The sequence below is a fragment of the Rattus rattus genome, chromosome 1 (genome assembly GCF_011064425.1).
Source record: "Rattus rattus isolate New Zealand chromosome 1, Rrattus_CSIRO_v1, whole genome shotgun sequence".
NCBI lineage: Eukaryota > Metazoa > Chordata > Mammalia > Rodentia > Muridae > Rattus > Rattus rattus.
Window position 1 is genome coordinate 258,630,923 of NC_046154.1, and position 13,858 is coordinate 258,644,780.

The window sequence follows — 13,858 nt, forward strand, 5'->3', positions numbered from 1 at the left end:
TCTGTTTATTATCTATCTATTTTTTTAATTCGCCGATTAAGTATCTGATGGATAATCAATACCTTGACCCTGCGGATAGTAAGGGATTTTTAGCAGCATAATTAATGTTAAAATTTCTCAAATACTTTGCTAGCACAAGCAGGACCATTACTATGACTTAACTGTGATGAGAGCCCTAGAAAGGAAATTTATAAAGAGCTATTTGACAGTTAAGTTTCAGATATGATACAGTGGTTTTCCCCTGGAGTTTCCAGACCCTGTGCTAGAGAGACGCACTGGGCCTGCCAGTAGTGCGCTTTGAGCACAGATCTTTACATATCTGACAGCATAGAATGTCTAAGATACAGACAGCCATCTTTTCAGATGTCAAGATGATATCCAAACAATGCCTTTCACCCCAGCACTTGGGAGGCAGAGGCCTTGTGAGATTGAGACCAGGCTGGTCTAGAACAAATTCCAGGATAGCCATGGCTCTGTTACACAAAGAAACCCCGTGTGGAAAAAAAACACCCTTCCCTCCTGAAAAAAACAAAACAAGTAACAAACAAAAAACCCAACCAAACAAAAAAATGTTTCAAATAGTGTAAAAAATGTATCTTTAATAGAGGATAGGCTGTCACGAGCTTCCTTTTACTTTCTCCCTTGCCAGAGTTTGATCATTAATCGGATTAAGGGCAAGGATAAAACTAAAGAGAGGGAGGGGGATGGGGGGGGGGGAAACAATTCATTTAATCAATAATGGTCGTTAACTTTTAAAGATTTAAACTTTTAACTTACAATTTTTTTTTTTCTTTTTTCCGGGGCTGGGGACTGAACCCAGGACCTTGCGCTTCCTAGGCAAGCGCTCTACCACTGAGCTAAATCCCCAACCCCTACAATTTTAATTTTAAGGCTTTTGATTTAAGATTTGATATCTTCAGCCAAGCGACAGTGGCACATACCTTTCATTCCAGCACTGGGGAGGCAGAGGCAGGTGTGTCTTGTGAGTTTGAGGCCAACCTGGTCTACAGAGTGAGTTCCAGGACAGCCAGGGTTCTGTTACACAAGGAAACTCTGTCTCAGGGAAAAAAACAAACAAACAAAAAAGTTGCTATGTTTAAAATTCAGGGCACTCAGTGAAAAAGCAGAGAATCATCCTTGGTCAAATGTTAGGTGGAGCTTGGGGAGTCCTACAGAGAGGGGGGGTGGGAGATGGGGGATAGGGAGACGAGGAAGAATTGGAGGAACCAAAAAGGTTAGGGACACCACAAGAACAGGACCCATAGAGTCAACTGACCTGGACTCATGGGATTCGCAGAGATTAGAGAGTCTGTAGGGGTCTGTGCTAGTATATATGTCATGGCCGAATAGCTTGGTGTTCTTAGAGGAATCCTAACTGTGGGAAGGAGTGCTGTCCGTCCCTGACTCTTCTGCCTGCTTGTGAGGAGACCTTTTCCCTCCTACTGGGTTGCCTCATCCAGCTTTGATGTGATGGTATGTGCCTAGTCCTATTGTAGCTGGTTATGCCACATTTGGTGGATGTCCCGGGAGGCCTGCTCTTTTAGGAGGGGAAGCAGAGGAAGGGGTGGATCTGGAAGAGAGAGTAGGTGGGGAGAGACTTGGGGGAGGGGAGGAGGGGAAACTGCAGTTGAGCAGTAATAGATGAGAGAAAAATAGAAAAAGAAAGACAAAAAAAAACAAAACAAAACAAAACAAAAAAAAACTGCAGGACAATTAAGAGTTTAAGACAACTTTCTTATTAGGTAATGGGATATTTAGAAATGAAGAAGTAATCAGAAAACCCTGAAGGAGGAAATAACTGGGCTTTCCCACATAAACTTGAAAAGCAATTATTCAGCTCACACTGTAAATAAAACTGAGGACACTATCCAGCATAACAGCCTCACAGAGGAAGAACTCGCTGGAAGGCCTTAGTTTCACTACATTCTGTGGACATTTTTTTTCCCTTTTTTTTTAAGATTTATTTATTTTATGTATGTGAGCACACTGTTGCTGTCTTCAGACACACCAGAAGAGAGCATCGGATCCCATTACAGATGGTTGGGAGCCACCATGTGGTTGCTGGGAATTGAACTTAAGACCTCAGGAAAAGCAGTCAGTGTTCTTAACCACTGAGCCATCTCTGCAACCCCCAGTCTAACGTTCACGTCTCATCTTTTAACAATTTATAACAGTTTAGTAGCTTTTATAGAATTAGGATTTTACAGTTTTTGACATATATATCTCTAAGTTAATTTTTGCTAACCTGAGTATACCTTTATAACCTTAGGAATTTATCCTCATACAAGAATCCACCTAATTCAAAACATCTTGCTGTTGTCCCCTTAGTCTACAAAGAAAGAGATAAACAATAAATAGAGGACACAGTGGGACTAAGAAATTTCGCAGGTGTTGCCTTGACCAATAATAGTCACAGCTGTTCTTAGTGTTCCTCCCAGGGAGGGGCCGCCCCCACCCCCACCCCCACCCCCGTTTTCTAGAGACAGAGGTGCCAGCCGTTTGGCATTACTGTCACATTTCAATAAGAATGGGTTTGTTTGTTTGTTTGTTTTTAAATGCAAGGAAACTGAGCTAAAGGAGCACCCGTTTTCCATTTTTTGTTTCCTTTCCATGTCTATCTCCAAACTACTCATGTTCCCCTATTCCTTCTGACTCTCTGTTAACAGATTCCACTCTCAAGTCCCTCAGCCCTAAGGCTTCCTTCCATCCACTGTATCCTTTCTACATTCACACTCTGTCTGCAACATTGTTTCCTCTCAAGTCAGGTCACTTTCGGTTCTCTGTGAGCCTCTGTCCTTCATGTGCTAACTCACATATGAGACCAGTTGATGTTGGGCCTCCGTCTTCCTTCAGAATACCCATTTTGAAAGAGGATGTGCAAACTGGGGTTCCTAAAGCTACCCATGTAACTGGAAGACTCTGATTCTTTTTTAGTCCATCCAATAAACTGTCATGTGAGTTTAAATAAATAGCGAAGTCAGTTACAGTAGACAATGGTTAAGAAACATGTAATGAAAGCTGGTTGATTACAGTGAGTTTAGATGAGTGAGTTGTAAAACGGGGCATACAATTATTATTATTGTTGTTATTGTTGGTGTGTGTGTGTGTGTGTGTGTGTGTGTGTGTGTGTGTGTGTGTGTGTGTAGTGCGATGGCTATTCCTGGATGTCAACTTGATTACATCTGGAATGAACTACAATCCAGAAATGGAGGACACACCTGTAATCTAGATTCCTGTAAGACAGGAAGTTTCTGACCTGGATCTTGACCTGGAGACCTTGAGGCATAGTGGCCATGAAAACATGAAAAGCTTAGGCTCAGGCAAGATAGTACACATCTTTAATTCCAGAAGACTGAGGCCAGCAGATCTCTGAGTACAAGGTCAGCCTGGGACAAAGCAAGTTTTAGATCCAGGCTTGGTGGTTCGTACCTTTAATCTGGGCCACACCTTCTGCTGGAGGCCTACGTAAGGACACCGGAAGAAGGAAGACTCACTCTTCTTCACCTGCTTGCACTTACTAGCCAGCACATCTGTTGGAACCTCCTTCTGCAGAAGACCTGCTCAAACAACTAGCCTCGTGGGACTGAGCAACCAATGTCTCTTTTTTTTTTTTTTTTTTTTTTTTTTTTTTTTTTGGTTCTTTTTTTTGGAGCTGGGGATTGAACCCAGGGCCTTGCAGCTTCCCTAGGCAAGCTCTACCACTGAGCTAAATCCCCAACCCCTGCAAACTAATGTCTCTTAATACATAGAGATAAGTCCTGTGACTCTTAGAGAACCCTGAGAGAGACAGCAGAGCATGGAGAACTTGTATATAAAACATAAGCTCCTTGCCTTTTGAAGAGCCATCTGTGAAAGCATTAAAAGCAATCTCCATAAAAATTCTTAGACGTGGGGTTGGGGATTTAGCTCAGTGGTAGAGCGCTTGCCTAGGAAGCGCAAGGCCCTGGGTTCGGTCCCCAGCTCCGAAAAAAAGAACCAAAAAAAAAAAAAAAAATCTTAGACATAATTTTAGGCAGAACGAATGGGGCATTTTCAAAAATTCTAAAACTAGGAAATATTTTGGATAATTAGCTATAGATCCCAAGTAACATGTTAATACAACCTACCAATAATGAACAGTGTGGGGCTGGAGAGATGGTTCAGTGGTTAAGAGCACTGACTGCTCTTCCAGAGGTCCTGAGTTCAATTCCCAGCAACCACATGGTGGCTCACAACCATCTGTAATGGGGTCTGATGCCCTCTTCTGGTGTGTCTGAAGACGGCGACAGTGTACTCATATACATAAAATAAAATCTTTTTAAAAAAGTAATTAACACATAATTTATCAGCATTTTACTTGGTGGGAAAAGAATTTTTGTAGGTTCTTCATCGATAAGAGATTATTTCTATGAGGGACTTAGCAGCCACGTTAGTTAATAAGCTAATAATAACCTGCTCTGGTTCAGGTGTTATGTTTTTATAAAATTTAATCAGGAGTTTCCAGAAAGCAACTTAAGGAGCAGAGGCAAATCTTCAGTATTGATAAATAAGAGTGTATCCGATGATATAGTTCAAAATATAGCTCTTGGTTCGGGATTTAGCTCAGTGGTAGAGCGCTTGCCTAGGAAGCGCAAGGCCCTGGGTTCGGTCCCCAGCTCTGAAAAAAAAAAAAAAGAACCAAAATATAGCTCTTTTCGTTTACTGTGGAATTTAAGCACTCATTTAAACAATTTATTGGATGATCAGAGGGAGCAGCCTCTAAATAATGAATGGCTAATAGCTCTGGAAACGTAAACAGTGTTGGCTTAGTGCTTTATGTCCTAGTTGTCACTGTTTCAATACTAGAAGTCTGGCTTGTTTTGATTTTTTTTTCTCCCACAAAGGAGCCATTGATACTGGGTTATTCCTGCTATTGGGGGTGGAATTTCTCATGAAGGGACATTTAATTTTTAGTTATTCCCTCTCTAAGGAAAGAACAAAAAAAAAACCAACTCTGTCTTTTTAAAATAATTGACAGAGACTTTGTTACCTCCCTTTTCACGAGCTCTCTTTACTTTAGCTCCTCTGTGTACAAAGTTGCAGAGCGGAAGCTCTGAACATTTTCTTCTTTTAGATCTTGTTTATTTTTGTTTTTTTAGACAGGTATATTTGTATATCCCTGGCTATCCTGGAGCTAGCTCTGTAGACCAGGCTGCCCTTGAATTCACAGAGATCCGCCTGCTTCTGCCTCTTTAGTGCTGAGATTAAACCAAAGCCTGACTGTTCCTTTGGGTCTTAAATATTTTAATAATTGTAGAAACGCTTTGTCTCAGAGAACTGAGAAGAGCCCATATTTAGTTCCACTCTCTTCCCTTAAGGTTGAGGCTCTTTTTCAGTGAGAGGAGCAAGTTTCCCTAACCCTTAATTTAATTTTTTTAATTTAATTTTACTTGTTTTTGTATTTGCATTTATTGGCATTTATGAAGCTAGTTGAGTGAGACCCTATAGCTAAAAAGGTCTAGAATCTAGTGTGGTCTCTGGCCGATTGCATAAAGGTCAGCAGGCTATAAAATACGTGTGACATCTCTCCTAAGGATGGGTAACGGTATAGGGAGGGAAGATTCTGGGATGATCATCCTGGAGAATTCGAACGCAATCTGCTTCTATAGCAAAAGTAGATGAGGGCTGCCTCTACAGATTGCAATAAGGCCAAGAGGTCCTTAACGAGAGCTATTCTCAGCTTTCTGGATAGAATACAGACCTCCTCCTCCATTGAGAAGACACCCTTGTGTGATTAACACCCCTGGTTCTCTGATGCTTCTCTGTGAGCACAAGGACCTCTGTTCCCCCAACAAGAGAGAGTCGGAGTGGTCCAGTTTATCTGAGGGACAGAGGAGGCGGGTATTAAGGCCAAGGGGGCTGGGCTAACGGGTTTTGCTTCTGTACTGATAGATTAACTTGCCGAGGCCAGGAGGAAGGTACACGGTCACTTATTACTAAATGTCAAGGCCAAGGAGATAGGCATTGTCTGGTCAGTTACATAACCTTCAAGCATATAAAGAACACCTTGGCTTAGGACTTCACTTTCCTGCAAGCACCCTCTCAGGATGAAGGTCGACTTGGTGAGTACCTTATTATGATCTGAACAGGGATGGCTTCACCAATCCCTTGCCATGGGCTTAACTGCCCTCCCTCAACGGAAGAAGCATTGGCAGTACTACCTTTCACCTGGTTCCTGGTAGCCCTGCCCTCAAGGTCACAGAGCTAATTCCTTCCTGTTGCGGTCCAGCCCAGGTAGAGGTTAGAAAGCCCCCCACCCCCACTCTACAGATACACTCCTTGCTGCGGCAACCAACCTCCTAACATTACCTTCTAATTGCAAGGAGATCAAGCAGGTGGGGGCTGCTTTCTCTTACTTAATATCCTTACGTTGGAAGTAGGCATCAGCTGGCTCTGGCTGGCTGGCGCATGGTTAAGCTGACGTGGGCACGGGATGAGGTGTTGTAGTATGTAGTCCCCTGGGAATGTAATTTCCTCACTTCCTGTGGACCTGCCTAGTGGTGAAACGGGTCAAACTCCTATTTAACCAGGGCCCAGACCCTTCCCTGGTCTATCGACCTGATGTGGATCCAGAGATGGCCAAAAGCAAGGGCAGCTTCCGAAACTACACTGTGAGTGACTCCCTGGCTGATCCCTCTCACCTTCTCTGCCTTCTCAAGTCTCTGGTCCAGCCTTGTGAAGAGGAGCCCTTCCTCTTCCCGAAGCTCTAAAGGGGGAGGGGGGGTGGAAGCCCCATTCTACTTCATACCTATGGAGGTATAGCCTACAGCAGGGGAGGCTATGGCCTCTAGTGTGCTGGGCCTCTAGTGTTTGGCACATAGTTTATGCTGATTGTCTGGTTTTTAGTCAGGCCCGCTGCTGGATCGCGTCTTTACCACCTATAAGCTGATGCACACTCACCAGACCGTGGACTTCGTCATGCGGAAGGTAAAAGTTTCCTGCTCCTTAATGCCGATTCTGAGGGTGGGCGCCTCCTTGCCTTTGGCCCAATGTACTCGGAGAATGACCCTGCTCTGTAGCCCTCTCTGTGGGACATGAAGAATGGCAGACTTCTCCCTTCTCTCCAGCGCATCCAGTTTGGAAGCTTCTCTTACAAGAAGATGACGGTCATGGAGGCTGTAGATATGCTGGATGATCTGGTGGACGAATCTGACCCAGACGTAGACTTCCCCAACTCCTTTCACGCGTTCCAGACCGCGGAGGGCATCCGAAAAGCCCACCCAGACAAGGGTGTGCCCCTACTGCTGTAGTGGGGGAGGTGCTACCATTGCCCTAGGAGACCAGAGAGGCCCTGCCCTCTCCCACAGGCCCCACCTTGAGGGAAGCAGACCCCTGGGCTCCTTGCTTTCTGGCCTACCGTTATGCCTGTGGCTTCTAGGTCATGTGTCCCTTTTCCACAGACTGGTTCCACCTGGTTGGACTTTTGCATGATCTGGGGAAAATCCTGGCCCTGTGGGGGGAACCTCAGGTAAAGGCCAGGTGTGGGAAGTGGGGCAGCTTCGGCACTGGGTTTGGGGCATTGAGGGGAGGAGACTTATTCACCCCCCCACCCATAGCTGCCTGTCCTTTCCTAGTGGGCTGTTGTTGGAGACACTTTCCCCGTGGGCTGCCGTCCCCAGGCCTCCGTGGTGTTCTGCGACTCTACTTTCCAGGACAATCCTGACCTCCAGGACCCTCGATACAGGTACATTGAAATCGTGCCTCGCTTTACCTCAATACAGGGACCCTATACCCTTCAGTTCCTTCTAGGCTCATCTCTTGATCATTGCAGCACAGAACTTGGCATGTACCAGCCCCACTGTGGACTTGAGAATGTCCTTATGTCCTGGGGCCATGATGGTGAGGACCGCTAGAGACAAGCGAGGGGACGGTGCAGGGATGGTGGCGAGGGCTGCCCGTCTGAGCGCCTGACTCTAACGACCTCCTCTCCTGTAGAGTACCTATACCAGATGATGAAGTTCAACAAGTTCTCCCTGCCTGCAGAGGTAGGTGTGGAGAGGGGCCCAGTCAGGAGCCTCATTCAGTCCAGCTAGTTTAGCAGAGCTGAGCATGCTGTCTGTGGTGTCCCCAGGCCTTCTACATGGTCCGATTCCACTCCTTCTACCCGTGGCATACCGGCGGTGACTACCGGCAGCTGTGCAGTCAGCAAGACCTGGATATGCTGCCTTGGGTGCAAGAGTTCAAGTGTGTAGTTCCCCAAGTGGTGCGGGCAGTGAAGGGCACTTGGGGTGAAGGAGTTTTATGACTGGTTTTGTCCCTCCCCTTGTCTGCAGCAAGTTTGACCTCTACACCAAGTGCCCTGACCTACCGGAAGTGAAGAGCCTGCGGCCCTACTATCAGGGGCTGATTGACAAGTACTGCCCCGGCATCCTGAGCTGGTGAATGGTTTCTAATACCTTCTCTCTCACTGCTGAGGGTCACCAAGGCTGGACAACTTCAGGGACAATAATAGCCCATGCCACCTGTCCACAGTCGCCACCCATCACAGTTGAGGTCACTTTTGCCTGGCTATCAATAAAGCATAAAAGAGATTACAAACCTGACTCATGACTGGGGCCCAGACATGTGCAGAATGGGGGGGTGGTGGCCCCAGCTCTGGGATGAAGTACCATGGACGTGTTGTTTTTCCTTCTGGTTCCATGTTAGAGCCCTGCCCCCGCCCCCGCCCCGAGCCCATTCTAGAAATAGTCATTACATTTTCCAGACTTAGCTTCCTACAACAGAAAAGGGGGTGGGGGAGCCCAGTGGTAGTGGAGTATGCTTTAAATCTCAGCACTTGGGAGGCAGAGGCAGGTGGATCTCTGAGTTTGAGGTCAGCCTGGTCTACAGACCAAGTTCTAGGACAGCCAGGGCTACACAGGGAAACTCTGTCTCGAAAGAAACAAGCAACCCTGCCCCAAATAGACATAGCTTTCATTATATCGGGTGTGCTTCAGATCTTTGAAGGTTCCAGAGTGACTCCTGGATCCTTTTGATTACCTCTTCAAGAGTCTCAAGGGAATTTATTGCTATTTAGTGTGACAAGATACCCAAGCTGGGGCTTAGTGGCACAGGATTATAACTCCAGTACTTGAGAGGCTGATGCAGAATGATTGTGACTTCAAGGTTTGCCCTGTTCATACTTTCTTTCTAGCTAGATTTTTTTTCCCCCCCTTTGGAGCTGAGGACCGAACCCAGGACCTTGCGCTTGCTAGGCAAGCACTCTACCACTGAGCTAAATCCCCAACCCCCTAGACTTTTTTAAAAATAAATCAGCATGCAAAAATCAGTGGTGGGCTAGGGATACAGCACAGTGGCAGAATGCCTGTCTTTTTATGTGCGAGGCCCTGGGTTCTGTTCCTAACACCAAGAGAGAAATCGGCAGTAGGCTTGCCTGCCTGCCTGCCTTCCCTTCCTTCCTTCCTTCCTTCCTTCCTTCCTTCCTTCCATCCATCCTGTGTTGCTGGGGACTGCACCTAGAGAGAGCCTCATGCATACTAGAGGCAAGCACTCTACCACTGAGCTAACCTCTACCCACTAATAACTATCTGAAAAAGAAAAGCCATCCAGGCACGGTGACTCCTACCTATACTCTCACTACCCAGGAAACAGGAAAGGAGACTGTTGGGACTTTTGAGGCTAACCTGAGCTACAGTGTGACACTGTCAAAAGAAAACAAGCACACAGCACAACAGAAAAAACAATTCTGTTCCCAGTATCCACAAAAGGAGCGGAGAATAAACTTAACCAAGGGGATAAGCATTTTTACAGGGAAAAATAGAGAACAGTGATAAAATGGCCTTCAGGGGGCACACATAGTGGAAAGATACCCCATATTTACAGATGTAATAATATTGTTACAATGTCCAAAGTCAGACCCAGCACCTATAATCCCAGCATTTGGGACGTGGACACAGGAGGACCACAAATTACATATCACAGCTGGGCCTTAATCCCAGCACTCTGAAGGCACAGGAAGGCAGATCTCTGTGAAACCGAGGCCAGACTGGTCTGCAAAGCAACTTCCAGGACAGCCGGGGCTACACAGAGAAACCCTGTCTTGAAAAACCACCAAAACCAAAAACAACAGAAAAGAGAAGTTACATACCAAATTTGAGAGCAACGTGGGTTACTTGACATCCTGTCTCAAAAATAAAAAAAAAAAATTAAAAAAATAACCCTAAAAGGTGCTTGTGCACACTTGAGTGTGTGTGTTGAGATGGGTCAGCAGGCTTGCTTGTTTGCTGCTAGCAAGCCTGACACCCTGAGTTTGAGTCCCCCCGGAACCACATGATAGAAGCAGGGAACCAACTCCGGGTAATTGCCCTCTGACCTCCATTTGCATGCTATTGCAGACACACATTTGCAAGTGCTCACACACACATTAAATTATATATGTAAATGTGACTACAACAGACTCCTCCTACATGAAGGAAACAAATCAATTTAGGGAAGGGATAACCTACAGAATGTGAGAGAACCATAAAAAACATAAAGGACGTACTAAATAGTCAGAAAGTAAATAACTCAATAAAACATGGGCGAAGGCAGGGCTGGAGAAACAGCTCAGTGGTTGAGAGCATTTGCTGCTCTTCAGAGGACCTGAATTTGATTTCCAGAACCCACATGGTAGATAATAACCACTCGTAACTCAAGTTCTAGGGGATCTCATGCCCTCTTCTGACTTCTGAGGGCTTCTACACATACACAACTTTGTGTTACACATACGAAGATTATTTTTCATTCTCTCATACATCTCTACCAGTTTGTTCTCCTTCCTCTTCTCCCAGTCTCCCCCGCCTCCCCTCTCCCCAAGATTTACTCCTTTTCCATTTATAGCAGAATATCATTAGGAATAATTTCATTGACTTTTTTTTGGGTGGTGGTGGGTGCTTGCCATGTTTATTCTATCCTAGGTCTTTGGGCTATCCATCCGGCCTCTGGCTCCTGGTTATCCAGGCAGTGTCAGGAGTGGGCTCCCTCTTGTGGAGTAGACCTCAAGTTGGACCAGTCGGGGATGATGTCGCAGCACCACTGGAAGCCTGGCTACAGGAGATGGCTGCTTTGGTTCCCCATCCCCCATGTTAGGAGTCTTCACTGGGGTCACCCTTATGGCTTCCGGGGAGTTTCCATTCCAGCTCTAGGGGGGTGGGGATCTGATGCCCTCTTCTGACTCCTGAGGGCTTCTGCAGGCATTTGGTACACACACTAACATTTAAAAAAAAAGAGAGAGAGAGAGAGAGAGAGAGAGAGAGAGAGAGAGAGAGAGAGAGAGACAGCGCCCCTTGTGGATACAGCTGAGTGGTAGAGTGCTTCCCTAGCATGCATCGTGGCCTGGGCTCTATCCCAACACTACTGAGAAGAAAAGGCAAAGGTCTTGAACAGAAATGCCTGTAGAGACTACAGGTCTGGTGATGGTAGCCCAAGCTTGTGGTACTAAGTACACGGGTGAGGCTGGTTGAGCAAGATAATCACTTGAGCCTGTGAATGCATGACTAGCATGGGTAGAACAGTGAGACACTCATTACCTCTCCCTCAAGACATAAAAATGGCCAAGGGTTGTATGAAAAAATGCTCAGTATCGTTAGGAGTTGGGGAAAATGCAAACAAAGACCACACGAGGCACTAGGGGGCAAGGCTTAATGGTAGGGTGCTTGCCTCACAAGCAGAAGGCCCTGGCTTGCTTCTCACCTCATAATTTTAGAATGGCTAAACAGAAAAAGATGTTACAAGGGCTGGAGAGGTGGCTAAATGGTTAAGAGCACACTGGCTGTTCTTCCGGAGGACTGGATTCGATTCCCAGCACCACTCTAGCAGGTCACAACCGTCTGTGACGTCAGTTAGGGGACTCTCTTCTGTCCTCCTAAGATAGAAGGCAGGTCACGCATGCTGCACAGACATGCATACAGACAAGTCATGCACACAGAGTTGTAGAGCCCAGGGCCATGGATACAGCTGTAGCAGAGCTGTCATACATAAGGCTCGGAGATCTTTAAGGAACAGGATGTTGAATGAATGCAAGAGACAGGACTTTGGGAGACTGTCTCCTAAAAATGTTGGAAGTCACACCCATGAAGTCTCACTGGCATGGCTGCCTAGGCATGACCTGAACAAGGACAGCACCAATAGTCATACTAAAGTACCCAGGGCAAAGTCCAGGAGGCATCAACGGAGACAAAAAAAACTAGAGGCAACTGAAGAATGCCAAGAGCAGGAGAAATAGTCTCCCCCAGGGAAGTCAAACCGACTGGTTATCTTATACCAGATGGTCAGCCCTGAAAAACAAAAATATATCATGTGATCAGCTGAGTATGCTAAATCAATGTATTAAGGAGTGTGTGTGTGTGTGTCTGTGTGTGTGTGTGTCTGTGTGTGTGTGTCTGTGTGTCTGTGTGTGTGTGATGAATTTGACAGAGTAAGGGCGAGGACATGGGAAGGTTCTTGGGGAGGAAAGAGAAGCGGGAAATTATGTACTTATGTATGTTAAAATCTCAGAAAAAACCAAAACAGGATAGTAAGCCACTGAGGATGTGGAGGAGAGGGACTATTTTTACATTTTTTTCCGAGACAGGGTTTCTCTGTGTAGCTCTGGCTGTCTTGGAACTTAGCCCCATAGACCTGGCTAGCCTTGAACCCAGAGATCTGCCTGCCTCTGCCTGCCTCTGCCTCCCGAGTGCTGGGATTAAAGGTGTGCACCACCACTGCGGGGCTCATCTTCATACTATTACTGGAAATATAACTGAGCAGAGCCATTATGGAAGACAGTTGACTTGATAGAACCATATACATATAAAATTAGAAATCTCAACTTTGTGTGTGGAGTCTACTTCTGATTTGCACCATGTAGATTCTAGGGGGCAAACTCAGACAGCAAGCATCTCTACCTACTATCTCAACACACACACACACACACACACACACACACACACACACACACACGCCATGTTTCCATGTACTGTGCACTCCTGTATATGGGAACATCTTCACATATGTGCATATGTATATGTATGTCAATATACATATACATCTGTGTCCCTTGATGAACCAGAGCTGGCCATTGGCTATTTGGGCCAGCTGGCTTACTCTACGCAGCCCTTACCTGTTAGGATTAAAAGTGGGCTCTCGGGGCTGGGGATTTAGCTCAGTGGTTAGAGCGCTTACCTAGGAAGCACAGGGCCCTGGGTTCGGTCCCCAGCTCCGAAAAAAAAAAGAACCAAAAAAAAAAAAAAAAAAGTGGGCTCTCATGCTCCAGCGTTTCCATGAGTTCCGAGGATCTACACTCCGTCTTCAAGTTTGTACAGGAGTGGCTTTACTTGCCCCACTCCCTCCCAAGCCCAGAATGGATCTTTTTTTTCCGAAGGGTTTCTGCGTTAGCCCAGGCCCCGTCTGGAACTCAGAGATCTGCCTGCCTCTGCCTCCCGAGTGCTGAAGTTACCGGTGTGAGTCACCGCTCCAGGCTTTTCTTTTTCAGATCATTTTGGAGAGGCGTGATGAGGTGGGTCGCTTGTGTTTGCCACCAGCGGGAAGACCTGAGTGTGACTGTTGGAACCAGCAAAGTGGAGAACCAACTCCCATTAGCTGTCTCTGACCTCCACAAGCACCACTGTGCAGCGCACACCAACCACTATAAGTAAATAAGTGTACCAGAAATTAGGTACTCAGAACACACACACACACACACACACACACACACACACTCACACACTCTCACACACACTATGTAAGCTTACTAACCTCCCCCTGTGCTGAACACATCTCAAAGTATTATATATTTGTGTATCATAAATGTAAACATTGGGGGTTGGGGATTTAGCTCAGTGGTAGAGCGCTTGCCTAGGGCAAGGCCCCTGGGTTCGGTCCC

At 46.2% G+C, this 13,858-nt stretch overlaps 1 protein-coding gene across 1 annotated transcript; it reads left to right on the forward strand.

Annotated features, from left to right (window-relative positions):
- Window positions 1-6,037: 6,037 nt before the first annotated feature.
- On the forward strand, window positions 6,038-8,551 carry Miox (myo-inositol oxygenase). Its single transcript, XM_032890907.1, has 10 exons — window positions 6,038-6,080; window positions 6,549-6,629; window positions 6,865-6,945; window positions 7,086-7,248; window positions 7,419-7,486; window positions 7,593-7,702; window positions 7,790-7,857; window positions 7,954-8,003; window positions 8,090-8,202; window positions 8,292-8,551. Exons 1-10 carry the CDS (start codon window positions 6,066-6,068, stop codon window positions 8,398-8,400), a joined length of 858 nt encoding a protein of 285 aa, XP_032746798.1. The 5' UTR covers window positions 6,038-6,065; the 3' UTR covers window positions 8,401-8,551.
- The last annotated feature ends 5,307 nt before the right edge of the window (window positions 8,552-13,858 follow it).